This window comes from Nanorana parkeri, unplaced genomic scaffold, assembly GCF_000935625.1.
Source record: "Nanorana parkeri isolate BGI_ZX_2015 unplaced genomic scaffold, ASM93562v1 scaffold40, whole genome shotgun sequence".
NCBI classification, from domain to species: Eukaryota; Metazoa; Chordata; class Amphibia; order Anura; family Dicroglossidae; genus Nanorana; species Nanorana parkeri.
The window spans coordinates 2975682-2997635 of NW_017306308.1; the positions used below are offsets into that span (position 1 = coordinate 2975682).

The 21954-nt window shown below is 42.0% G+C and overlaps 1 protein-coding gene across 2 annotated transcripts in view; it reads right to left on the minus strand.

Moving 5' to 3' along the window:
- The window catches only part of PRR16 (proline rich 16), a 239222-nt gene extending 217700 nt beyond the window's left edge, over positions 1 to 21522 (minus strand). For both annotated transcript variants that reach the window (XM_018571068.1, XM_018571074.1), the window contains exon 1: positions 21149 to 21522. In XM_018571068.1, the coding sequence (XP_018426570.1) occupies positions 21149 to 21292 (144 nt within the window). In that variant the 5' untranslated portion in view covers positions 21293 to 21522. The remainder of the gene's footprint in view (positions 1 to 21148) is intronic.
- Positions 21523 to 21954: the final 432 nt, after the last annotated feature.

Here is a 21954-nt window from a genome sequence, read left to right on the forward strand (position 1 = left end):
GGGGGGGGGATAAAAGACCAGTCACCCTGAACAAAGAGAGACAACAGCAGTGACTTGTCTATATGACTGAACACTCCTGCAAAGGCAAAGTACAGGAGTGGTTTCATGCTGGATTACAGCACAGGTCTGAAAGAAATGCACAAAGGAAATATAAGGATGTATTTATAATAATGTGCTGAGCCATTCATCCTGCAAAACTCTGTAAACACTCATTCCGTGTGAACAGAGGAAAAATTGAACATTACTATATTTACTTTCCAAGTTGAATATAATACAAGGGAAACACTGCATTATGGCCACTAGATGGAGCAGATTAGCTTAGCGAATAAACCCTTTTTCCGATGCTTCACAGCTTTATATTGAGACCATAATGTGGTATTTTCCTTACATTATATTCAAGTTGGAAAGAAAATATACTAAGAACATTCATTTTTTTCCTATTTTGTTGCATTACCATCTGGAGTTAAAATTGATTTTTATGTGGATTACATGTAATGGACATATACCCAATAGGTCAAAAATAGTGAAGTGAAATCAAGAAAATGGCTTTTAAAAATTATAAAAAATAAAAAAAAAATGGAAAAGTGGTGCTTGCATATGCATTCACCCCTTTTGCTATGAAGCCCCTACATAAACTCTGGTGCAACCAATTACCATCAGAAGTCACAATTAGTTAAAGACCCCCTGTGTGCAATCTAAGTGTCACATGATCTCAGTATATATACACACCTGTTCTGAAGGGCCCCAGAGTCTGCAACACCACTGAGCAAGGCACCACTGAGCACCATGAAGACCAAGGAGCTCTCAAAACAGGTCTTTTTTTGTTGTGGAGAAGTACCGATCAGGGTTGGCTTACAAAAAAAATATTCGGAACTTTGAACATCCCACGGAGCACCATTAAATCCATTATTAAACAAAGGAAATAATATGGCACCACAACAAACCTGCAAAGAGAGGGCCGCCCACCAAAACTGATGGACGGCATTCATTAGAGAGGCAACCAAGAGACCGAAGATAACCCTGAGGGAGCTGCAAAGCTCCACATTGGAAAATGGAGTATCTGTCCATAGGACCACTTTAAGCCGTACACTTCACAGAGCTGGCCTTCATGGAAGAATGGCCAGAAAAAGCCACTGCTTAAAGGAAAAAAAAAGCAAACATGTTTGCTGTTCACCAAAAGGCATGTGGGAGACTCCCCAAACATATGGAAGAAGGTATTCTGGTCAGGTGGCACTAAAACTGAGCTTTTTGGCCTTCAAGGAAAACGCTGTCTCACGCAAACCCAAGACCTCTCATCGCCCTGGGAACACCATGAAGAATGGTGGTGGCAGCATCATGCTGTGGAGATGTTTTTCATCTGTGGAAACTGGTAAACTGGTCAGAACTGAAGGAACAATGGATGGTGCTAAATACAGGGATATTCTTGAAGGAAACCTGTTTCAGTCTGCCAGAGATTTAAGAGGGAGGTTCACCTTCCAGCAGGACAGCGACCCTAAGCTCACTGCCATAACAACACCCGAGTGGTTTAAGGGGAAAAATGTAAATGTCTTGGAATGACCTAGTTAAAGTCCAGACCTCAATCCAATTGAGAATTTGTAGCATGACTTAAAGACTACTGTACACCAGCGAAACCCATCCAACTTGAAGGAGCTGGAGCAGTTTTGCCTTGAAGATTGGGCAAAAAACCATGTGGCTAGATGTGCCAAGCTTATAGAGTAGTACCCCAAGAGACTTGCAGCTGTAATTGCTGCAAAAGGTGGCACTACAAAGTATTGACTTTGGGGAGTAAATAGTTATGCATGCTCAGGTTTTCTATTTTTTGCCTCATCTCTTGTATGCATCACAATACAAAATATTTTGCATCTTCAAAGTGGTCAGCATATTGTGTAAATCAAATGATACAAACCCCCAAAAAAATCAATTTTAATTCCAGGTGGTAATGCAACAAAATAGGAAAAATGCCAAGGGGGGTAAACACTTTTGCAAGCCACTGTATATATAAATAAATGTATTACTTACCATGCACAATTGAATTACAAAACATGGGCTGATAAGTCACAAACAAGAATGACAATGAGATTTGACAGGGGAGTAGGTATATAAGCAACTTACAACGCTGATAGACATATACACATTAAGATACAAATGTATATCATGGGGTTAAACTATACAGGGTATAGAAATAAAAAAAGGTAAAGGGTAAAGCAGCATCACTTCAGAAGTGACACCATTATCTGTTACAGGTTGGACAGCAATGAGATCAGATACATGGCTTAGGTACTGAAGCTTGTAAATCCTGTTAAATGTTATTACTAAGCACTACAGTTGAAAAGGCAGTCCTATTTCATCTTTCTTGAGAGTGCCCTTAATAATTACAAACATAAGAACACAGAGGTTTTGTGTAGATAAAAGCCTTCTCTAGATACTTTAAGCTGCCCCTAGAGAGAATTATTTTTTGGACTTGGAAAAACAGAAGAGCAGAAGTTACAGGAAATAAAAAAACAGTTATTTACACCAAATGTAAAGACATATTTTGAAAAGTATAAGATTGGTAGTAGGCTCCAAATGACACACATTTACATTTTGTTATCCAGTGGTCAAATGCTTGATGATTCGTAATGTATGGTGATATATGAGTTTCTGAATTTACATTTCTGTTTGTCATCTGTTGTATCAGTTCTGATATCAGTGGAAAGGCATATGCTTCTCACACTTGTGTGTGTCATGAATAGATTAAAGCTAAACTCCAGTCATAAAAAAAAAATTGTTTAAAACATATTCCTCAATATCAACGAAGAATATAAATCCACTTTGTGCACCAAATGTCACGTTGCTATACATAGCCTGTGTAGAGAGCAGAGCTGTGGGAGGAACCCAGCAGGCCCCACCCACTACAGGGTGCTTGTAGAACAATATAGGAGGGGGCGGATACAAAACCAGTGGCCCTGCACAAGGTGAGAGAGCAGCAGTAACTGATTTTTGTGTCATGCTGGATTACTGTACAGATCTGGAAGAAATACACAAAAGCACACCAAGATTAAAGTAAGAATACACATAACTCTTGCATTTAGATAACTATTAGAGTTCCGCTTTAATTGACCCAATGGAGATCCCTTTTCCCCTAAAATATACATCTTCTGTTCCCCTAAACAGTGAGCCATGACTTATCCTATACTTTAAGAAGTTAACAGGGAATTTGTCACACAATTCGAACACGGTAGGTCTTTTTTTCAGGTTGGTGTTTTATAGGCTGTGTTTCTGCTGCTCAGAAACAATTATTAGAGGATTAACTGCCGAACTTTAACGTGTTGGATTTTCAAGAATTGTTTAGCTCTATATATTTGCAAGTGAAATGTGCTTTTTTAATGTGCCCTTTTGGCAGCAACTAATTACGATCTCCAGCAGTTGTGGAACGACTAGTCCCATGAGGCAATGCAAGACTGGCTGCCATAGGCATGAATCCCAGACGAAGAGAGATTATGGGATTTGCAGTTTCAGCACAGCTGGTGTGCCAAGTTTGTCTACCCCTGCTATACAACATATGGCTGGTGGCATGATGTTGATCATCTGGTGGATTTTCTGGTTTAGTCACTGGGTATGTTGCTCCCTTCATAGTAACCTGTGATGCTTATTCCTATATAAAGGAACAGTGATCTAGGGCTGCAACAACTAATGGACATAATCGATGATAATCGATGATTGAAAAAGTTGTCAACTTTTTCAATCATCGATTAATCGGCTTTTGATTAGTTGGCCCTGTTCATAGCTCCACAAACGCTGCGCGCCGCACCTCCTCCCCACCTCACGCTCGCCGCTGCCAGACCCGCCCGCATCCACGCTACACACGCCGCACCTCCTCCCTGCCCGCCCACATCCACGATCGGCACAGGGACGCGGGGAGAAGTAGTAAGGAGGAGTAGGTGTGGGGGGATGACAGCGGCAGATAGACAGGCCCGATCTCAGAAGCAAGTTGCTGGAAGACTGCTCAGGTACGCCTGCACTTTCCCACATATGGTGCTCTATAATGTATTGCTGGGATTTGTATTCCTCTATAGCTGATGGTACATTGTGCTGTACTGTATATTATACAGAGCAATGTACCATCAGCTATAGAGGAATACATTATACACTGTATGTATAATGTATTGCTGGGATTTGTTGTATTCCTATATAGCTGGTGGTATTCTGCATTGCGCTGTATAGAGGATTACAAATCCCAGCAATAATACATTATACAGTGGTGCAATGCCGAATACCATTAGCTATAGAGGACTATAAAACTAGCAATAGTACCTTATACAGCGCAATGCAGAATACCACCAGCTATAGAGGACTACAAAACCCAGCAATAGTACCTTATACAGCGCAATGCAGAATACCACCAGCTATAGAGGACTACAAAACCCAGCAATAGTACATTATACAGTGCAATGCAGAATGCCGCCAGCTATAATGTACTATTGCTGGGTTTTGTAGTCCTCTATAGCCGGTGCCATTCTGCATTCATTGCTGTATAATTTTACACTTTTCATTTCACTATATTGCACACCACACTTTTTTTTTTCTTTCTACTTCCACTACTCCAAGCTTGCTCCTGTGATGGACTGCAATCTCAATACAAACTAGCAGTCCATCACTGGAGCCATTTTTTTAAATGTATTTTATTTTTTATCCGATCAAACTAAATAATCGGCTAACTAATCGATTTTGAAAATAATCGTTAGCTGCAGCTCTACATTGATCCTGAATATGACAGGCACAGAGAAGATGTTCTACCATTAATATGTGCATATTACAGGACTTCACAGTCCTGTACATTAATAGTCTTCTATAGAGCCCATCACTGTGATTTAAAAACACATGCAAACAGGAAGATTCAACAGCAGTAAATGTTTAGTGACTGTTGAATTCACTGCTTTACAAATATGCCCCCAAGCTTTTGCAATACTCTCCTGTCTGTCCATTACAGTGACAAAATAGATCAGTAACACACTAGACACACAACTTTGAAATTGCCATTCATCCTTTAAGGTGAACATACTGTGACCTAGCGCTAGATGGTGGAAAATTACCACTTGCCTTTAGAACTGTCAGGATGAATAGCAGGTACTACGAAGGTCTATTTTACAAATAATTACTGTAGTTTATATAGCCACAAATGCAGACAGAGTTGTTGGTCACTGTTTTTACTGAATTTGTCCCCAAAAACATGTTTATGGCATAGCCGGAAGTAAATTTAAAAGCATTAAATAAAAAACACACAGTCACAGAGTTTGATAGGAATTTATAGCAATGTAATGAACCCAAGAGGACTGAAAATAAATAAGACGAACAGTTCATGCCAGGCGTAAACTGCATTCTTGATATGTTTCACAAACAAATCAACAAAGGAAGAATAATGGTTTTACTTGATGTCTATGCATACATCATCTGTGTTTACATTTGTATTCAGACTGAAATTAACCAGTATATCCCCCAGAGTACAAATAGATGCTGTGTTATGAAAGAAACAATGATGCATAACCAACGCATATTATCATTCCTAATGCAAACTAGGAAATATAGCAATGAATGCTCACACATCACATAATAACAGTTATTCAAGTCTCTTTCTTGTTGTGATATCTTAACAAGATGACCTTTTGAGGAACACTAATGTGAAATATCAACAGGGTGCAAAACATTCTTATATTTAGAAGAAAAACAAAACAGTAGAAGATGAGAGGGGAACAAGTCTCTAAACAATCTGAAATATCTGAAAGCACTTGCAGCTCCAAGGTATCCATAGCTTACTCTGCTTAAAAGGTCTCATGTTGTTCACTACCAAAACGCAGATGCAGTGCCTGTTGCCATAGTTATTCATTAATATAACAGATATGATCAAGTCACGTTGAATCTGTGCTCTTTCAATCAACAAAGGCTTTAAAGACTTTCTTTCCTACACTTCACAATGCAATGCACTTATAATTTACGAATGTATAGAGTGCACTGGTATGTACTTGTATTTGTATAACTGTTCAGAAAATTGAAGAAAAGATAAAAATGTATGTGAACAGTGTCTGTGAGTGTTTTTGTGTACACTTCTCCTGTTTTGAATTTTGTACAGACTGAAGAAGACCAAACACAGCCCAAAATCTTAAGAGTTGATGGCATATTTGGGCTAGGATTGAAACATTAGGGCTACCCTGTGGGGTGATAACACATTTTCCTAACATCAGAAGTGCCTGTTGAAAGATCTCTTGGAGCTGTACCATGTTTTACATATTCTTATTGAAATAAGGGCCACGATCACAACATACCGTATAAAGGGGGGTGGTGTAGTCAGTGATTGACAAATGTATCACCAAGATAACTTGCCTATGGCAAGCCTTAGTGGAGTTTTATACAAGCCACACAATACCAAATCTGCAAAATTGCCACCAAATTAAAGTTTGCTTATGTTGTGGAGGGAAAATTGATGTACAACCCCAATTACAAAAAAAAGTTGGGACGCTGTGTAAAATCTAGAGCTGCAACAATTACTCGATTAAGTCGATTAAAATCGACGATGGAAAACGTTGTCAACGTTTTCCATCGTTGATTCGTCGGCTAAAATTCAAATTTCCCGCTCGCCGCTTATGCCACGCCCACGTCAGTTAAGCCGCTCGATTGGTGAATCTATGCCGATTTTTACTTCTAAAACACTGACTCTCCAAGATGCTCTTTTTATACACAATATTGTAACTGACCTGTTGGCAAACCTAATTAGTTGCAAAATGTTCTAGCTGTTCCTTGTTAGTACCACTTTGCCAGCTTTTTATTGCCCTGTCCCAACTTTTTTTAGAAAAGTTGCAAAACAATTAAGTCCAATTTGGTTAGCACACTCCTTGAGGGGGTGGTGTGTTAAGGCCGTTGTGCAGCTCCTAGTGGTATTACATTGGGGTGTCTAAATTGAGTGGTGGTAAATAAGGAGGAAAAAAAAGAGAGAGGGGAAAAAAAACAACACACATGCCCATCACGACAAGACCACACGAGAACAACAATATTCCCACCACTGAGCCCATTTTTACTCCATCAAATGGGAGTGCGCAACACCGTCATTTCCTTTTCACTGTTTATTCACCTTTGATTCGCCGTTTTGTTATCCACCTGTTGTTTCCCATCCACACATTGGAGCCAGGTAGTGGCACTCCATCTCTTTTTTTTCTTCCTTGTACACCAACTTTTGTTTAGACATGTTGCTGCCATCATTTTTTCTTAAAATATAAATTTCTCATTTAAAAACATTTGATATGTGTTGTAATCTCTACTGTGAGTAACATATGGATTTATGAGATTTGCAAATCATTACATTTTGTTTTTATGTACATTTTAGACAGCTTCCAAACTTTTTGGGAATTGGGCTTGCTTTCTGTATTCAAAATTCTGAATTCCAAAATCCATATTCCAAAATTCTGCATTCCGAATTCCAAAATTTCATGTTCTGAATTTTGTATTCGGAATTCCAAATTCTGAAGTCTGCATTCCACAATAAAAATATGTCATATTCCAAATGTCGTTTTCCAAATTACACATTCTAAATTATGCGTTCCAAATTCCACATTCCAAATTCGGTATTCTGAATTCCGTATTCCAAATTCCGCAATTCTGCATTCTGAATTCCACATTCAAAAAATTCTGCATTCAAAAGTTCGTATTCCAAATTCCCAATTCTGCATTCCCAATTCCGCGTTCCAAATTTCTCATTCCAAATTCAAGTTCAGCATTTTTCATTCCAAATTCCAATTCAGTATTTTGCATTTCAAATTCTGTATTCGATATTCTGAATTCTGTAATCCAAATTCCAGATTCTGCATTCCAGATTCAGCATTCGTGAATCCAAATTCCGTATTCTGAATTTTGCATGGCAAATTCCAAAATCTGCATTCCAAATTAAAAATTTTGAATTTCGCATTCTAAATTCAAATTCTGTAATCTGATTCTGAATTCCGCATTCCAAAATTACGTATTCTTAATTTTGCCTTCCAAATTCCACATTCTACATTCCAAATTTCGTATCCCAAATTCTACATTCCAAATTTCGCATGACATATTCCAAATTCCATATTCTGTGTTCCGCATTCGAGTTCCAAATTCGTAATCCCAAACTCCTAGTCTCAAATTTCTAATTCTATATTCCAAATTCCGTATTCCAAATGCTGTATTCAGTATTCCAAATTTTGTATTTCGACTTCCGTATTCCAAATTATGTATTCTTTATTCAGAATTACGTATTTCAAGTTCCGAATACAAAAATTTCTATACCAAATTCCGTATTTCAAAATGTGCATTCCAAATTTTGTTTTCCCGAATTCCAGATTCCGTATTTCATATTCTGAATTGCAAATGTTTTATTCTGAATTCCGTACTCTAAATTCCACATTCTTTATTCTGTATTCCAAATTCCGCATTCTAAATTCTGTTTTCCTAATTTCATATTCAGAATTTAAAATTCACAATTCCATATTCCCTATTACAAATTCCATGTTCTTTATTACAAATTCCGTATTCCAAATGCCATATTCTGAATTCCGTATTTTCAGTCTATGGAAACATTTTTGCAACCAGACATTTGCAATTTACAGAAAATTTAGTTGCAAGCTAACCAGAAGTATAGAGTCTTCAACAGATCTTGGAAACAATGAATCTTTTCTCTTAAAAAATAAGGCCTTGTTTATTTAAAAGATACAAAAAAATAATAATGTTTAGTTTTACCTAGTTTTATTAAAAAGGTATAAAAATTAATCCCAAAGGCTTCAGTTTTTTTCCATCAACTAAGGTTTTAATTTTACCTCTAATCTATGCCAACTAGGTCCAGAGCTTTCCTAAATTATATGTAGTAAGTCTCCTCTTTTGGTGGACCTGTGGCTGCCTAACCTGCAGGGCCCACACTTTTCCTTCATGTGACTTTGGAGGCTAGGCAACAGGCCAGCATATTGCACATGTCGTGGAAGCAATAGGAGCATTAACTCTGCCTGTCTTTAAAAGGGAAAGCTCCATGTCTCATGCCTCCTCTTGAGGGCAACACCTAAAACTCATACACCTGTCTGATGAAAGGAACAGACCTGTCTCTGTGTGAAGAACATAATAACCTTATCTCTCCTAACTGGGTGTGTGCTGTTTGCTCAATGACAACTTCAATCTAGAAGCAACCTGAAACATAAATCATTCTGCTGCAGCAATAGCTCAGCAGCAGATCTTGTCCACCTTTACTTCCATATATAGAACTTGTGACACGAGATCCCCTATTGTTCCAGTGACAAGAGTAGATCTGTTTAATTTTCTAAAAGTAAGAAATACATTTGCCTTTAAACCTGGGAATTATATACGACAAGCTCAGTGATATAAAATACTGTATATCTTCTGTAGTGTAAATCCGGAATAACTCATCCATTCATAGGATTTAGTGAACTGTAATACAGTATACACCACGGAGGACCTAAATATATTTATTTAACTGATCTCAGTGGTGTGTCTGGGTTCCATGCTTTGATTAACATTGGCAAAACTGAAAACAGAGACTCATATCAGGCTGTAAGGGGGTAATACTTTGCAAATCAGTTGTCTCTGTAGGCAGTTACAATAGTTAAGCTTTGGAAATTAAGCAAAAAGCTCAGAAAGAAAAATTCAGGAGAGGTCTGCTTTTCTGATGCAACAGTAAGGCCCACTGTCAACTACATCAAAACTGCTTCTTCTTCCATACAAGTCTAAGAATGCAAAAGTAGCTGAAGCAAGTCAGATGCACTTATATTTAATTCCAAATGATCTCTGATAATGAAATTTTTTTAAATAATGTCAAACGCATGCTTGATTTGTCTAGCCTATTGACAGAGGCTCCTGCAGTAAGGCTGCCATCTGTCCCTGTTTCTCAAAGACAGTCCCCATATTGAGTGGTCTATCGCCATTGAACAAATGTCCCTAGCAATGTCCCTAAAATGTGATGGAGGAGCAGCTTTCTTTGACTGATTGCTATGTATTGGGGAAGAATGAGCTCACTGAGGCAAGCACTGATCTCTGAATCCTGCAGTGCCTACTCCCGACCTCTGAATCCTCCAGTGCCTACTCCGGACCTCTGACTCCTCCAGGGCCTACTCCCGACCTCTGACTCCTCCAGGGCCTACTCCCGACCTCTGACTCCTCCAGGGCCTACTCCCGACCTCTGACTCCTCCAGGGCCTACTCCCGACCTCTGACTCCTCCAGGGCCTACTCCCGACCTCTGACTCCTCCAGGGCCTACTCCCGACCTCTGACTCCTCCAGGGCCTACTCCCGACCTCTGACTCCTCCAGGGCCTACTCCCGACCTCTGACTCCTCCAGGGCCTACTCCCGACCTCTGACTCCTCCAGGGCCTACTCCCGACCTCTGACTCCTCCAGGGCCTACTCCCGACCTCTGACTCCTCCAGGGCCTACTCCCGACCTCTGACTCCTCCAGGGCCTACTCCCGACCTCTGACTCCTCCAGGGCCTACTCCCGACCTCTGACTCCTCCAGGGCCTACTCCCGACCTCTGACTCCTCCAGGGCCTACTCCCGACCTCTGACTCCTCCAGGGCCTACTCCCGACCTCTGACTCCTCCAGGGCCTACTCCCGACCTCTGACTCCTCCAGGGCCTACTCCCGACCTCTGACTCCTCCAGGGCCTACTCCCGACCTCTGACTCCTCCAGGGCCTACTCCCGACCTCTGACTCCTCCAGGGCCTACTCCCGACCTCTGACTCCTCCAGGGCCTACTCCCGACCTCTGACTCCTCCAGGGCCTACTCCCGACCTCTGACTCCTCCAGGGCCTACTCCCGACCTCTGACTCCTCCAGGGCCTACTCCCGACCTCTGACTCCTCCAGGGCCTACTCCCGACCTCTGACTCCTCCAGGGCCTACTCCCGACCTCTGACTCCTCCAGGGCCTACTCCCGACCTCTGACTCCTCCAGGGCCTACTCCCGACCTCTGACTCCTCCAGGGCCTACTCCCGACCTCTGACTCCTCCAGGGCCTACTCCCGACCTCTGACTCCTCCAGGGCCTACTCCCGACCTCTGACTCCTCCAGGGCCTACTCCCGACCTCTGACTCCTCCAGGGCCTACTCCCGACCTCTGACTCCTCCAGGGCCTACTCCCGACCTCTGACTCCTCCAGGGCCTACTCCCGACCTCTGACTCCTCCAGGGCCTACTCCCGACCTCTGACTCCTCCAGGGCCTACTCCCGACCTCTGACTCCTCCAGGGCCTACTCCCGACCTCTGACTCCTCCAGGGCCTACTCCCGACCTCTGACTCCTCCAGGGCCTACTCCCGACCTCTGACTCCTCCAGGGCCTACTCCCGACCTCTGACTCCTCCAGGGCCTACTCCCGACCTCTGACTCCTCCAGGGCCTACTCCCGACCTCTGACTCCTCCAGGGCCTACTCCCGACCTCTGACTCCTCCAGGGCCTACTCCCGACCTCTGACTCCTCCAGGGCCTACTCCCGACCTCTGACTCCTCCAGGGCCTACTCCCGACCTCTGACTCCTCCAGGGCCTACTCCCGACCTCTGACTCCTCCAGGGCCTACTCCCGACCTCTGACTCCTCCAGGGCCTACTCCCGACCTCTGACTCCTCCAGGGCCTACTCCCGACCTCTGACTCCTCCAGGGCCTACTCCCGACCTCTGACTCCTCCAGGGCCTACTCCCGACCTCTGACTCCTCCAGGGCCTACTCCCGACCTCTGACTCCTCCAGGGCCTACTCCCGACCTCTGACTCCTCCAGTGCCTACTCGTGAACTCTGAATTCTGCATTACCTACTCCTGACCTGACTTGTGGATGACTGTACCTTGCCAATTGCTGTTTGCCTTTTTTTTTTACAAGCCTGTTCATTTATTTGCATGCTATCTATATCAGAACAGACAAATCCTAGAATTTGCAGAGCTTGTGGATTAGAATATGGCCTTGTCTTCTTTCATAACATAACATAGTAATCTAAGACTATCAGATTTTAATTTTGAATGGTTGCTGTGTTTTACTACATTTTTGCTCTTTATTTTATTGTATAATATGATTCAACAGTGCGCTGTGATAAGTTACATTCCACCGCATAGGACAAACCGAAGGAAGCACATAAAGGCTAACCTGTACAGACCTGTCCAATAACATCAGTTCTGCACTGCTCTTTACCACACATGTGTACTGCCAGATATAATCCACAAGTGTTTGCTAATTAAAGTAAATGTTTCCCGATAGAAACATGGGAGGCAACCCTTGCAACCACTTACACCAATGCTGAGGTTTATTATTGATGCCAATGACACTAATGATTTTGTGGATTCTGGTTACAAATGGACGTGGACAGTAGGTTGCCCCTAGATTTTATTTTGAAAATCTTACCTTACAGGCCATGACAAGATAAGGAATTGGTATACAAAGTATAAGTCTGTGACATTGTCTTGGGACCTTAAATGCCTTAAATGTAACTCTCAAAAAGCAATGCAGATAACTTAGATTGGTAGAGGAATACCTTTTATTGCAAGACACACACAGGTTGGAGCAAAAGATCAGGATGCAAGCTCTTTTTTACAGCATCTCTTCCCAAAATAACTGGCAACACATCTTGGCACAAGCAGCAACACAGTCTGGGTTATTCACAAAAGGAAAAATTCTCCAATTCAGCTCACTTTCCATTTCAGCTATGTTGTCCTAGATTGTTCACTTCTTCTGCCTTCTCCAAACTCTTCACCCTTTTGTGAATAACCCTGCGTAAGTCCACAATCTTCTCTGTCAATCTAAAAGGTTTCGGTGAACATGGAGGCATTCAGAAGGGTGGCTAACTTCCGCATCTTTGGCAGGGCTGCTCACCAATATATGCTCTCTAACTAGCATGTCTGATGGGTTTTTAGCAGCTACATGTTGTATAAGCAAACACATTTATATCGAGCATTAAAAGTTATACTGACATGGCCAACCTATGCTTATTTTACTTTATTGGTTTAAAGCAGTTCTTTTAAAAGCACACACACACAAACTAAACATTTGGCAAGACTGACAACATTTAGCAAAATGCATGCAGTGCTGTGTGTTGTAGCTATATAGTTCCTTCGATATTTACATATCCACATCTGGACAGCATCATGAATATTTATGATATTGTGAAAAGCTCTTTTTAGGCTTAGAACATGGTCACTGTCACACAGAAATTTTATCAGCACCGATAAAACATTGACATTTCTCACAAAGATTATTGGTGACAGTAACCACACAATGATGTGCATGTACCCTCTGGCTTTAGAATTAGGCCTTGTTCACACCGAAAGCACATGCGTTCTAGAGCGGTAGCTGCTGGAACGCACCGTGATCGCCAAGAAACTCCCCCCCCCCCCCCCCCGGTTGGGGGGGGGGGGGGGGAATGGGGCGTGGCAGTGCATTGAATTCATTGGCACGGCTACCGCGCCCCACCCTCCGCCCGTAGTGCAATCAAACGCGTGGCAAAACCTTGGCAGCGTTCCGTTCCACTGCAAACGCAAAAAATAGGGCTTGCGGTGTGAACAAGCCCTGAATGGCAAACCTTTGAAGGCGAATTAATCGGAGAGTGAAATACACTTATCCCCATAATTAGAGCCGACGTGTGACACTGCAACTGTCACACGTCAGCTCTATTGATTGGGAACTGAGCGATCACATACCGCTTATCCCTCAATTACCGATCTTCTCCCTGCAGAGAGCGGTGAAAGTCAGTCACGGCTCCTCGCAGGAATTCCCCCTCCCCTCTCTGTTCCTCCAGCACTGACTGAAGAAAAGGAAAGGAGAGGGGGCGGGCACAGCTTTAGAGTGGCAGAGCCAGCTGTCAATCAGACAGCAAGGTGGATCCCACAAATATTGTCAGGATCCATCCCGACTGCAGCGCGGCTATGTTCCGTCAGCATATAGCAGGCAACATACTGCTATTTGCCAAGTTTTGGGTCACAGGAGGACATAACATCCTTCTGTAAACCTAAAGAGAACTATGGCACTTTCTCTTTCAGGTCCGCTCCTCTGCTCAGTGGATTGGTGAAAATTCAATAGCCAATAGCAGGCTAGCTATTGCTCCCCTTAGTTTACATTCTGCTTGAGTGAATGCTTGAGTGTTACTAATAACTCTTGAGCAACTAGAAACTACAGTTATTTGGCACCTATCAATCCTGCGGGTGCTGGTTAACTGGAAGTTTACTGTACTTACAAGGAGCTTCTTTTATTTGCTTTCGTTTGATCTTTTTTAACATACAGTTGGCAGCATTTTGTTATATTTGCTTGATAAGTGTGAAAAAAATAAGCGCTACCTGAATTTCTGACAAGAACTTTCTTCCTGTGTTATCTCGAAAAGCCTTCCTAGTTCTTCTTAAACTACAGAATGATTAGCATATATGTTGTGGAGATCTGAGGCTGGGGGTGGTTGAGTAATTTAGAAAAAGACATTGGGAGTATGAATGCCTGACAGCTTGCACCACCCAGTCTACAAAAATGCTGTGTGTTGGCAGCCCACAACAGGACTTAGAAGCTGAGTGCATTTCTGCCAGATCAACAGGTATTTTTTGGTCTTGTGTCTTTAAAGAGATAAAGCATGGGTAAATGTGCATGTATTGAAGAGATGTACTGCATATATTTTTTTATTTTGCCTTGGCATACACTTTAAAATTGTATCTAAAGTGTATCCAGCCCTGAAAAGATTTTAATTTTTTTTAATTTGGGACATAGTGGGGAAGTTTTGAAACCAGTTAGGTTTTGCTTGCTTTGTCCACACTAGAGAGATTCACCTACCCATATATTTGTCCTGGTGACCCAAGTTACCAGAACAAAAAAAGACATGAGAAATACAAAAATGTATAGTTGTCATAGGAACAAGAGGTGAGGGGAAATGTTTCCTTTCTTCTGGGTTTCCAGGAGAGGAAGTAAAAATGAAATCTCCCCAAAGAAACACACACACACAAAAAAAGAAGAAACAGCCCTTCCTTACTCCAAAACTAAAAAGGCTTCGGTAGAATTAGTTATATCACTATTATTCATATCACATTCACCTCTAAAATACATTAAAGAGGCCATAGTTCCTCTTGTAATGCCAACCAGATGTGGACTTTCACTCAATATTTACAGCAGGGTTATACCAAATTATTCTAGGCATATCGGATTGGAGGCAACGTCAACCATTGTTTTATACACATTCAAGCATTTGGTAGGTTTATCATTGTTGGCCTTGTGTCTGGTTTATTCAGTTATAGTGCAAACTGAAATCCATATATGAGCTCCTTTACCGACAGCCAGGCATCTGAGGACATCTTGGCAAGGATCCTGGATGATGCTGAAGAGGTAGTAGAGCCTCAGCTTTTTCATATTGAAAACTGTCCAATACAACAGACCATAAACAACATGCAGAGTGACTGAATGCCTGTTGTGAATGGCACTGATATATGCACTGGTTCTAACTGATTTCAAAATGATATTATGAGGGATCACTCAAAAAAGTATACAAATATTCCTCAAAAGGTAAAGTCAGCCTGTAAAACATGCAATTTTTTCATGAGTAGCTAAATTACTTCTGTTGCATACCTGTTTGCCTCTTATAAACCAGAGCAATTTTTTAATTTCCACTAAAGGCTTGTTTATTCTGTGATAATGGTCATTACATAAGATAAAGTAATACATGCATTGTTTTTTGGCGACAGACTAGGCTCACTTTTTGAATCCGGTCTCGAAAAAAACACTTTATTTTTAGACATTTTAGGATGCACCGATACTGTTTTTTTGGTATAGAGTACAAGTACCGATAATTTTTTTGGTACTCGCCGATAACGAGTACCGATGCCCGGTGCCCTGATTATCAGGAAGTCGGGCGGCGGATCATGACCCGTTGCCCAGCTTCCTGATTGCCTGTGAAGGCGGTGTTCTAGCGAAAGAACACCGGCTTCATAGGCTGCCTGGCTTCCTGACCAATCAGGATGCTGGTTGGCGAGTCATGAGGTGCCATCCGGCTTCCTGATTGGCTAGTTTCTTGTTACATGTTTCTAGGCAGCGCAGCTTCCTGACCAATCAGGAAGCCGGGATGCGAGTCATGATGTGCTGCCCGGCTTCCCGATTGGTTAGGAAGCCAGGCTGCCAGTTAGGGATGGGCTGGATGTTAGAGTCGAACGTGAGTTCGACTCAAAAAAACATCGCTAGTTTGTGTGTTCGCCCGCTGAACGCCACACAAGGCAATGCGCCTTGTGAAGCCCTAATTGGCTAAAGGCGTGCCCCTGACCACAGGTCAGGTGCAAGACTTTGCCCAATCAGGGCACAGATAACTGTGAGAGCCATGATTGGGCAAAGTCATGATGACTTTGCCCAAAAATGGCTCACCTGTCAGATGACGTAAAACTGTACACAGTTGGGCGGAGCGAGCTGTCACCGCTAGCTCCGACCAATTGTTTATGTTTTGTCGCCATCTGTCAAAATGCCATTCTGTGGAGCGAGTACGTCGCGAGCGGATGGGACGGCGGTTGTCTTTTTTTTAAAATGTATTTATATTTACTTTTTATTGTTTTATTTTTTATTTCGTCAAGTTGGCGTCGTGGACAACACTGGACGTTGGGATTGACCCTGGATTACTTCGGTGGATCCATTTTTTTTTTAAACAATAAAGGACTTGTCAAAATCCTTTGTTGTGTTTTTTTTCTCAATTAAAGGGGAGGGTATAAAAATAAAATTACTTAAACTAAACGTTGATAATTTAATCGTAGATAAAAATAAATTTTTTCTAAAAGTCAGTTTTTTTTTTAACCCTTTAGTGAATGGGTAGGGGTACAGTACCCCTTACTCATTCACAAGGAGGGGCCGCATCTGGGTACCCTGATGTGAATAAGTCCCCCTGCCCACACCCCCACAACCAACGTCCCAGGGCATGTGGGGAAGAGGCTCTTGTCCCCATCGGCACGGGGACAAGGTGCTTTTTCAGGGGCGACCCTGGAAAAGTGCTGAGGGCATGTGGCCTGGTAGGGAAGGGAGGGGGGGCACTCACTCGTCCCCACACCCTTTCCAGCCCTGCCAGGCCTATGCTCAGATCAAGAGTCTGGTATGGAATTTTAAGGGGGACCCCACGTTTCCCCCCCATTTAAGGATTTACCTTAACAAAATTTTCTCCTCATAGCTATGCATTTCGCCTGCATTGGAGAACAAATTGAAATGTTTGTCAATATGAGTAGTTTAACCCTTTTGACTGTCAGTAATACAAGTTTTGTCAAATATTTACATAAGTACTGGTCACACCCTCAAGATGTCTGCCACCAGTGTAAATATAATCTAAGTGTATTTTAATGCTGATGTTCTGACATTTGTGCCATCCAGTTATGAAGCTTTTGGCACTTATGTTCTTAAAATTACATAATTTTCCCGTGATAAATGAATATGTCACTTCCACTATTGTAAAGAACACTTGTCAGGGTGTGATTTGTGAGCTGAGAGATAAACGCACAAAGTTAGTATGCAAATAACTCCTGCAGGCATTTTTAAACTGTCAGTTCTTCTTTCTTTAACAAGATGTGTAGTTTTCTTTACACAAAGAACCAAAAAATAGAGCGGAAGATTAGGGATTTCAATCTGCAATCTTGCTTAAGTCATTCCTGATGTCTAATCTGCTTGGGAAGTGATGCGCCAATCACAATTAGACTTGGTTTTACAGGAGTATCTCTCAAATCTATCTTAAACAAATATCTTTCAAAGAACAGGGGGGAAAAAAGGAAATAAATCAATTCTAATTGAATTATTTGCCTCTGACATTCAAATGTGGGACAAAAAAAAGTTAATCAGCTATTGCTTTCAGGATGATTACACAGTGAATCACCAAAACAGGAGAAAATGAATGCTGCTATGTTCCAAATAAATGTGACTGATTCATAATTTCAAATTCTCCAACCATTTATGTCACAGTGAGAAAAGGAATAGAATACTTTGACATTTCATTATTAGTTATAATCCGTATGATTGTGTTATGCTATTACAATGTGCATACATAAGCAAACAAACATTTATCTAAATGCCAAGTTCCAATTCTAGAAAAGTGGTTTATAAGTCAAAACATCATACAGAGGCGTCCTACAGTACCACAGGGTGTGGGCTTACGCTAGCTTCAAACCATGGTTCTGCAGCGAAGATCCAATCACACTGGTGAAATTATAAATATAGAAATATCTGTTTTGGCTCCACACAGGTTACCTAACCTGTAGTAAACCTCATATGTTTTAGCAAATTAACCCTTTCTCCAAAACCAGTATATGTAGGTGGCTGCGTTCTCTTTGCAAGGACAGTTACAGTGATGGTATCGGGTATAACCACCAGGGTTGCAGAAGGTACAACTGCCCAGGCCCATGAGGCAAGGGGACAAACCATTACCTCATTACATTTGCATTGGTGTTGGCATTGTACTCTACTGAATGAAGCACATTTTCTAAGATTTTCTTTTAGTTAAGTATCTAAAGTTTCTAACTAATATAATTTGTTTTATTATACTATGTTTGGGAGGCAGGCCATTTGCAGATTATAATCAGTGTTCAGACTTTGCACCTTGTCCTGTTTTTTTTGTTTTTTTTTAGCTCAGCCTCTGAACAAAGAGGTCGTTGCTGCACCCATAATGATGTAATTTACTGGGGGGCCTCCACATCCTGTTGGTGGTGCAAGCACAGCTTTGGTTCAGCTCAAAGGGCCTGGGTGCAGTTATACCCCAAATCCTTGTAGGAATGCCATCACTGTGTATGTAATTCACATACATATATCTCTTCTGGCCCTTCGTATATTGCCCTTCGTATATTGCCTTTCGTATACTTTTCCTAAAGACACACCAGTTACCTGACCTTTAGTAAACCTCATAGGTTTTAGCAAATCGCCCTTTTGTCCAAAATCCAAATATGCAGGTAGCCACCTTCCCTTTGCAAGGCCAGTTACAGTGATGATTATGGGATAACTGCCAGGGGTACAGAAGGTACAATGCCCTAGGCTCATAAGGAAAAGGGGGGAAAATATATCAACCTCCCTCTTATTTATTACCTGTTCATTGGCATTGTGCAGAATGAAGTACATTTTAAGCTGTAAATTTCTAAAGGTCTGCTAAAGAAGACAAATTATTATACTATATTTGTGAGGGCAGGCCATTTGCAGGATGAAATGAGTGTTTAGATTTGGAACCTCGTTCTGTTTTATTTAGTCCAGCCTCTGAGTAAGGATGCCATTGCTGCCTTGTGGGGGCCTCCACACCCCATTGGTGGTGCAAGCCCAGCCTGGGCCCAATTTAGCCTAAAGGGTCTAGGTGTGGCTGTACCCCATGTTCTTGCAGAACTGCCATCAATGTGCATTGGGTTCACATAGAGATATGCCTTCTGACATTATCATATTGCCCTTCATGTACCTTCCCTAAAGGCACGTGCCCTATTTCTGCAGTGAAATCACCACTGTTGCTATCACACAATTAAATGCCAAGGCATTGCTCTGTCAAAATAAAGACCTGTTGCAGTCAGCTCTGAGAGGAAGCTGCACACTCAATAAAATGAATGCCTGTCTTATATAAATGGCAAACAAAGGATTATCAGTCAAAGTACAAAATCTTTCCAGTAGAATTTCAGTGCATAATCCAACCATCTGTCGACCAGTTGTGGAGCAAAATTATGAATTAGTGAACTGCTTTAAAAAAAAAAAAAAAACCCTTAGCTGTATTGTAGCTACATTTGTCTGCCATTGACATTATCTTCCGAGTTACATTATGTCTCCTTTTAAACCACAAGGAATCTGACACTTGCCACTGGCATACATGCTTCCCCCAGAATATGTACAAGACAGATAGACCCTTTCCTATGCATTCCTTTTAATCACTTCATGCAATTATTAAGAGAAAATCTATTATTTATCTTAGCACTTACATAATTACTTTTCCAAACCACTGGCACTGAATCCACAAATGTAACCATTGTGCGTTATATTATCATACATTATTTCAGGAGCTGACTCATTCTCTACAGAAGAAAAAAAAGAAGTATGCCTCCAGAAAATGCTGTAGTGATTTGTTTTGAGCATCGGAGTTGTTAATTTAATCACGTTTGGGGGCTTTCAAACACATATTTTCCTTATCTGAGAATGACAGATCTGCCTGCTTATTTCTTCAGCTCTAGCCGTCTGAAACAAGATATGGCATTCTATTTTATATAAAATACAAGCCCATCTATTTTTCAAGTGTATGATTAACGTGGCAGGAGTAGTAATATCAGAGAATACAAGGGAACATAAAACCAATATTTTTAATCTACAGTAAAGAGCTGTGGATGTTTTTCACCTTAAAGTTTTATAGGAAGCTAATGTTTACTAAACAGTTTTAATTGTAACAAACAGACTTTTGTGGATGCTGGTAGGTGAACTGACTGCTGTCTAAGCTGGCCCTTGTATATATGGGTCTGATGCAGGGACTTTAGATTGTAAGCTCCTCGAGGGCAAGAACTGATGTGAATGCAATGTGCTGTGTAAACTGATGTGCCTTTAATAGTCATTAAATTAAGTTTAGGCAGTGCACTACAAATTGCTCATCTCAGAAAAAAAGTGCTTCCAGCCTGAAGTATTTCGCAGCAGCCTTCTTCCTCTCCAGCAGGACATCTCTTCTCATACTGCTGAATGGAATATGAAACCCATTAATAAAAAAAAAAAAGAGTCCCTGCCAGGTGGATAAATCCATACATGTGCCTATATGGCAGATGTACTGACATTGCTTACATGTGCTGCTCACATCAGCAATGGGGGAGATGAGTTGCTCATTACACAGCTAGTCATTGAACATCAGAAAAGACAGGAATCATACGCATATCTAAGAAATTCTCATTGCGGCATAGCGTGCCTTTTCCATGTCTCTCCTGCTATACAAGCTGAATGTAGAGCATGCATGCCAATCACTTTACTTTCAGCAATGTTTGCCTTCTGCTCTCAGTCATGTTACACTCTCTCCCATTCACAGAAAGCCAGCCATGGCTATGACTAGAGATGCTAGCCAATGCACACCTTCACACTGCTGGCAAGACAGGAGCAAGCTGCTTGTGTTTGACAGTTACCTGAGAGTTTGGGAGAACATCAGTATACCTCTCCCTGGCGTAGGGCAGCAGCAGCATCATCACCCCTCCCTTTGATTGCCTTACCTCTTTAAGTTCCTTAGCTACATCCTTCAAGTCTCCCAGGACTAATTCCAAACCATCCACAATAATCTTGATCTGTTCTTTCACCTTGGCTTTGGACGATGTTCCCTCTGTCGGCGAGGATGACCCCTTAGACTTTGCTGACATGCTGCAGTCCAACTCAAGGGAGCTTTCTTAGAGGGTGACCGGCTGCAGCCCTCTCTGAGCGGCTGTCTCCCCGCATTTTCTCTCTCAGCTCTCCCTCTTTCTCCTCTCCCTGTTTACACAGTGCCATGAACTCCACGCCACTGCTCAGGGAATGGGCTGCAGACTAGTGGCGACTGGCGAGCGGTGCCTGCGTCACAGCGCTGTGCTAAATACAAAGTGCAAGATCCCAAAGTTCTCCGGCCGACATGAGAGTGTGAGCGACTCCTAAACATCCATTGAGTGCGGAGCGATGACAGTCACATCCTCCTGGCTGTGCACTCAGCAGCACGCCGACCGCTTGTTACTCGATTCTCGATCTCCGGGCTCCGCTCCTGCATTACCGTATTCCTCCGACTAATGCCGCACTGCCATCACTAGACATTACCACAAGGACCGCTCACTCACAACAGGCACATTCTTTTTTTTGTTCACGTCACACACATTATTTATGCGGGTGGAAACGAAAACATATCAAACATGACATCAAAATTAAAAATAAATGTTTTCTACTCCGTCCATAAACGTGTCATTTCACAAACTGTCCTCTGCCATAGCTAAGCTTGGTGCTAGTTCATTATCCTGCCGACTGTGTGCAGGGAAGCAGTGGGAGGTGAAGATCCCCG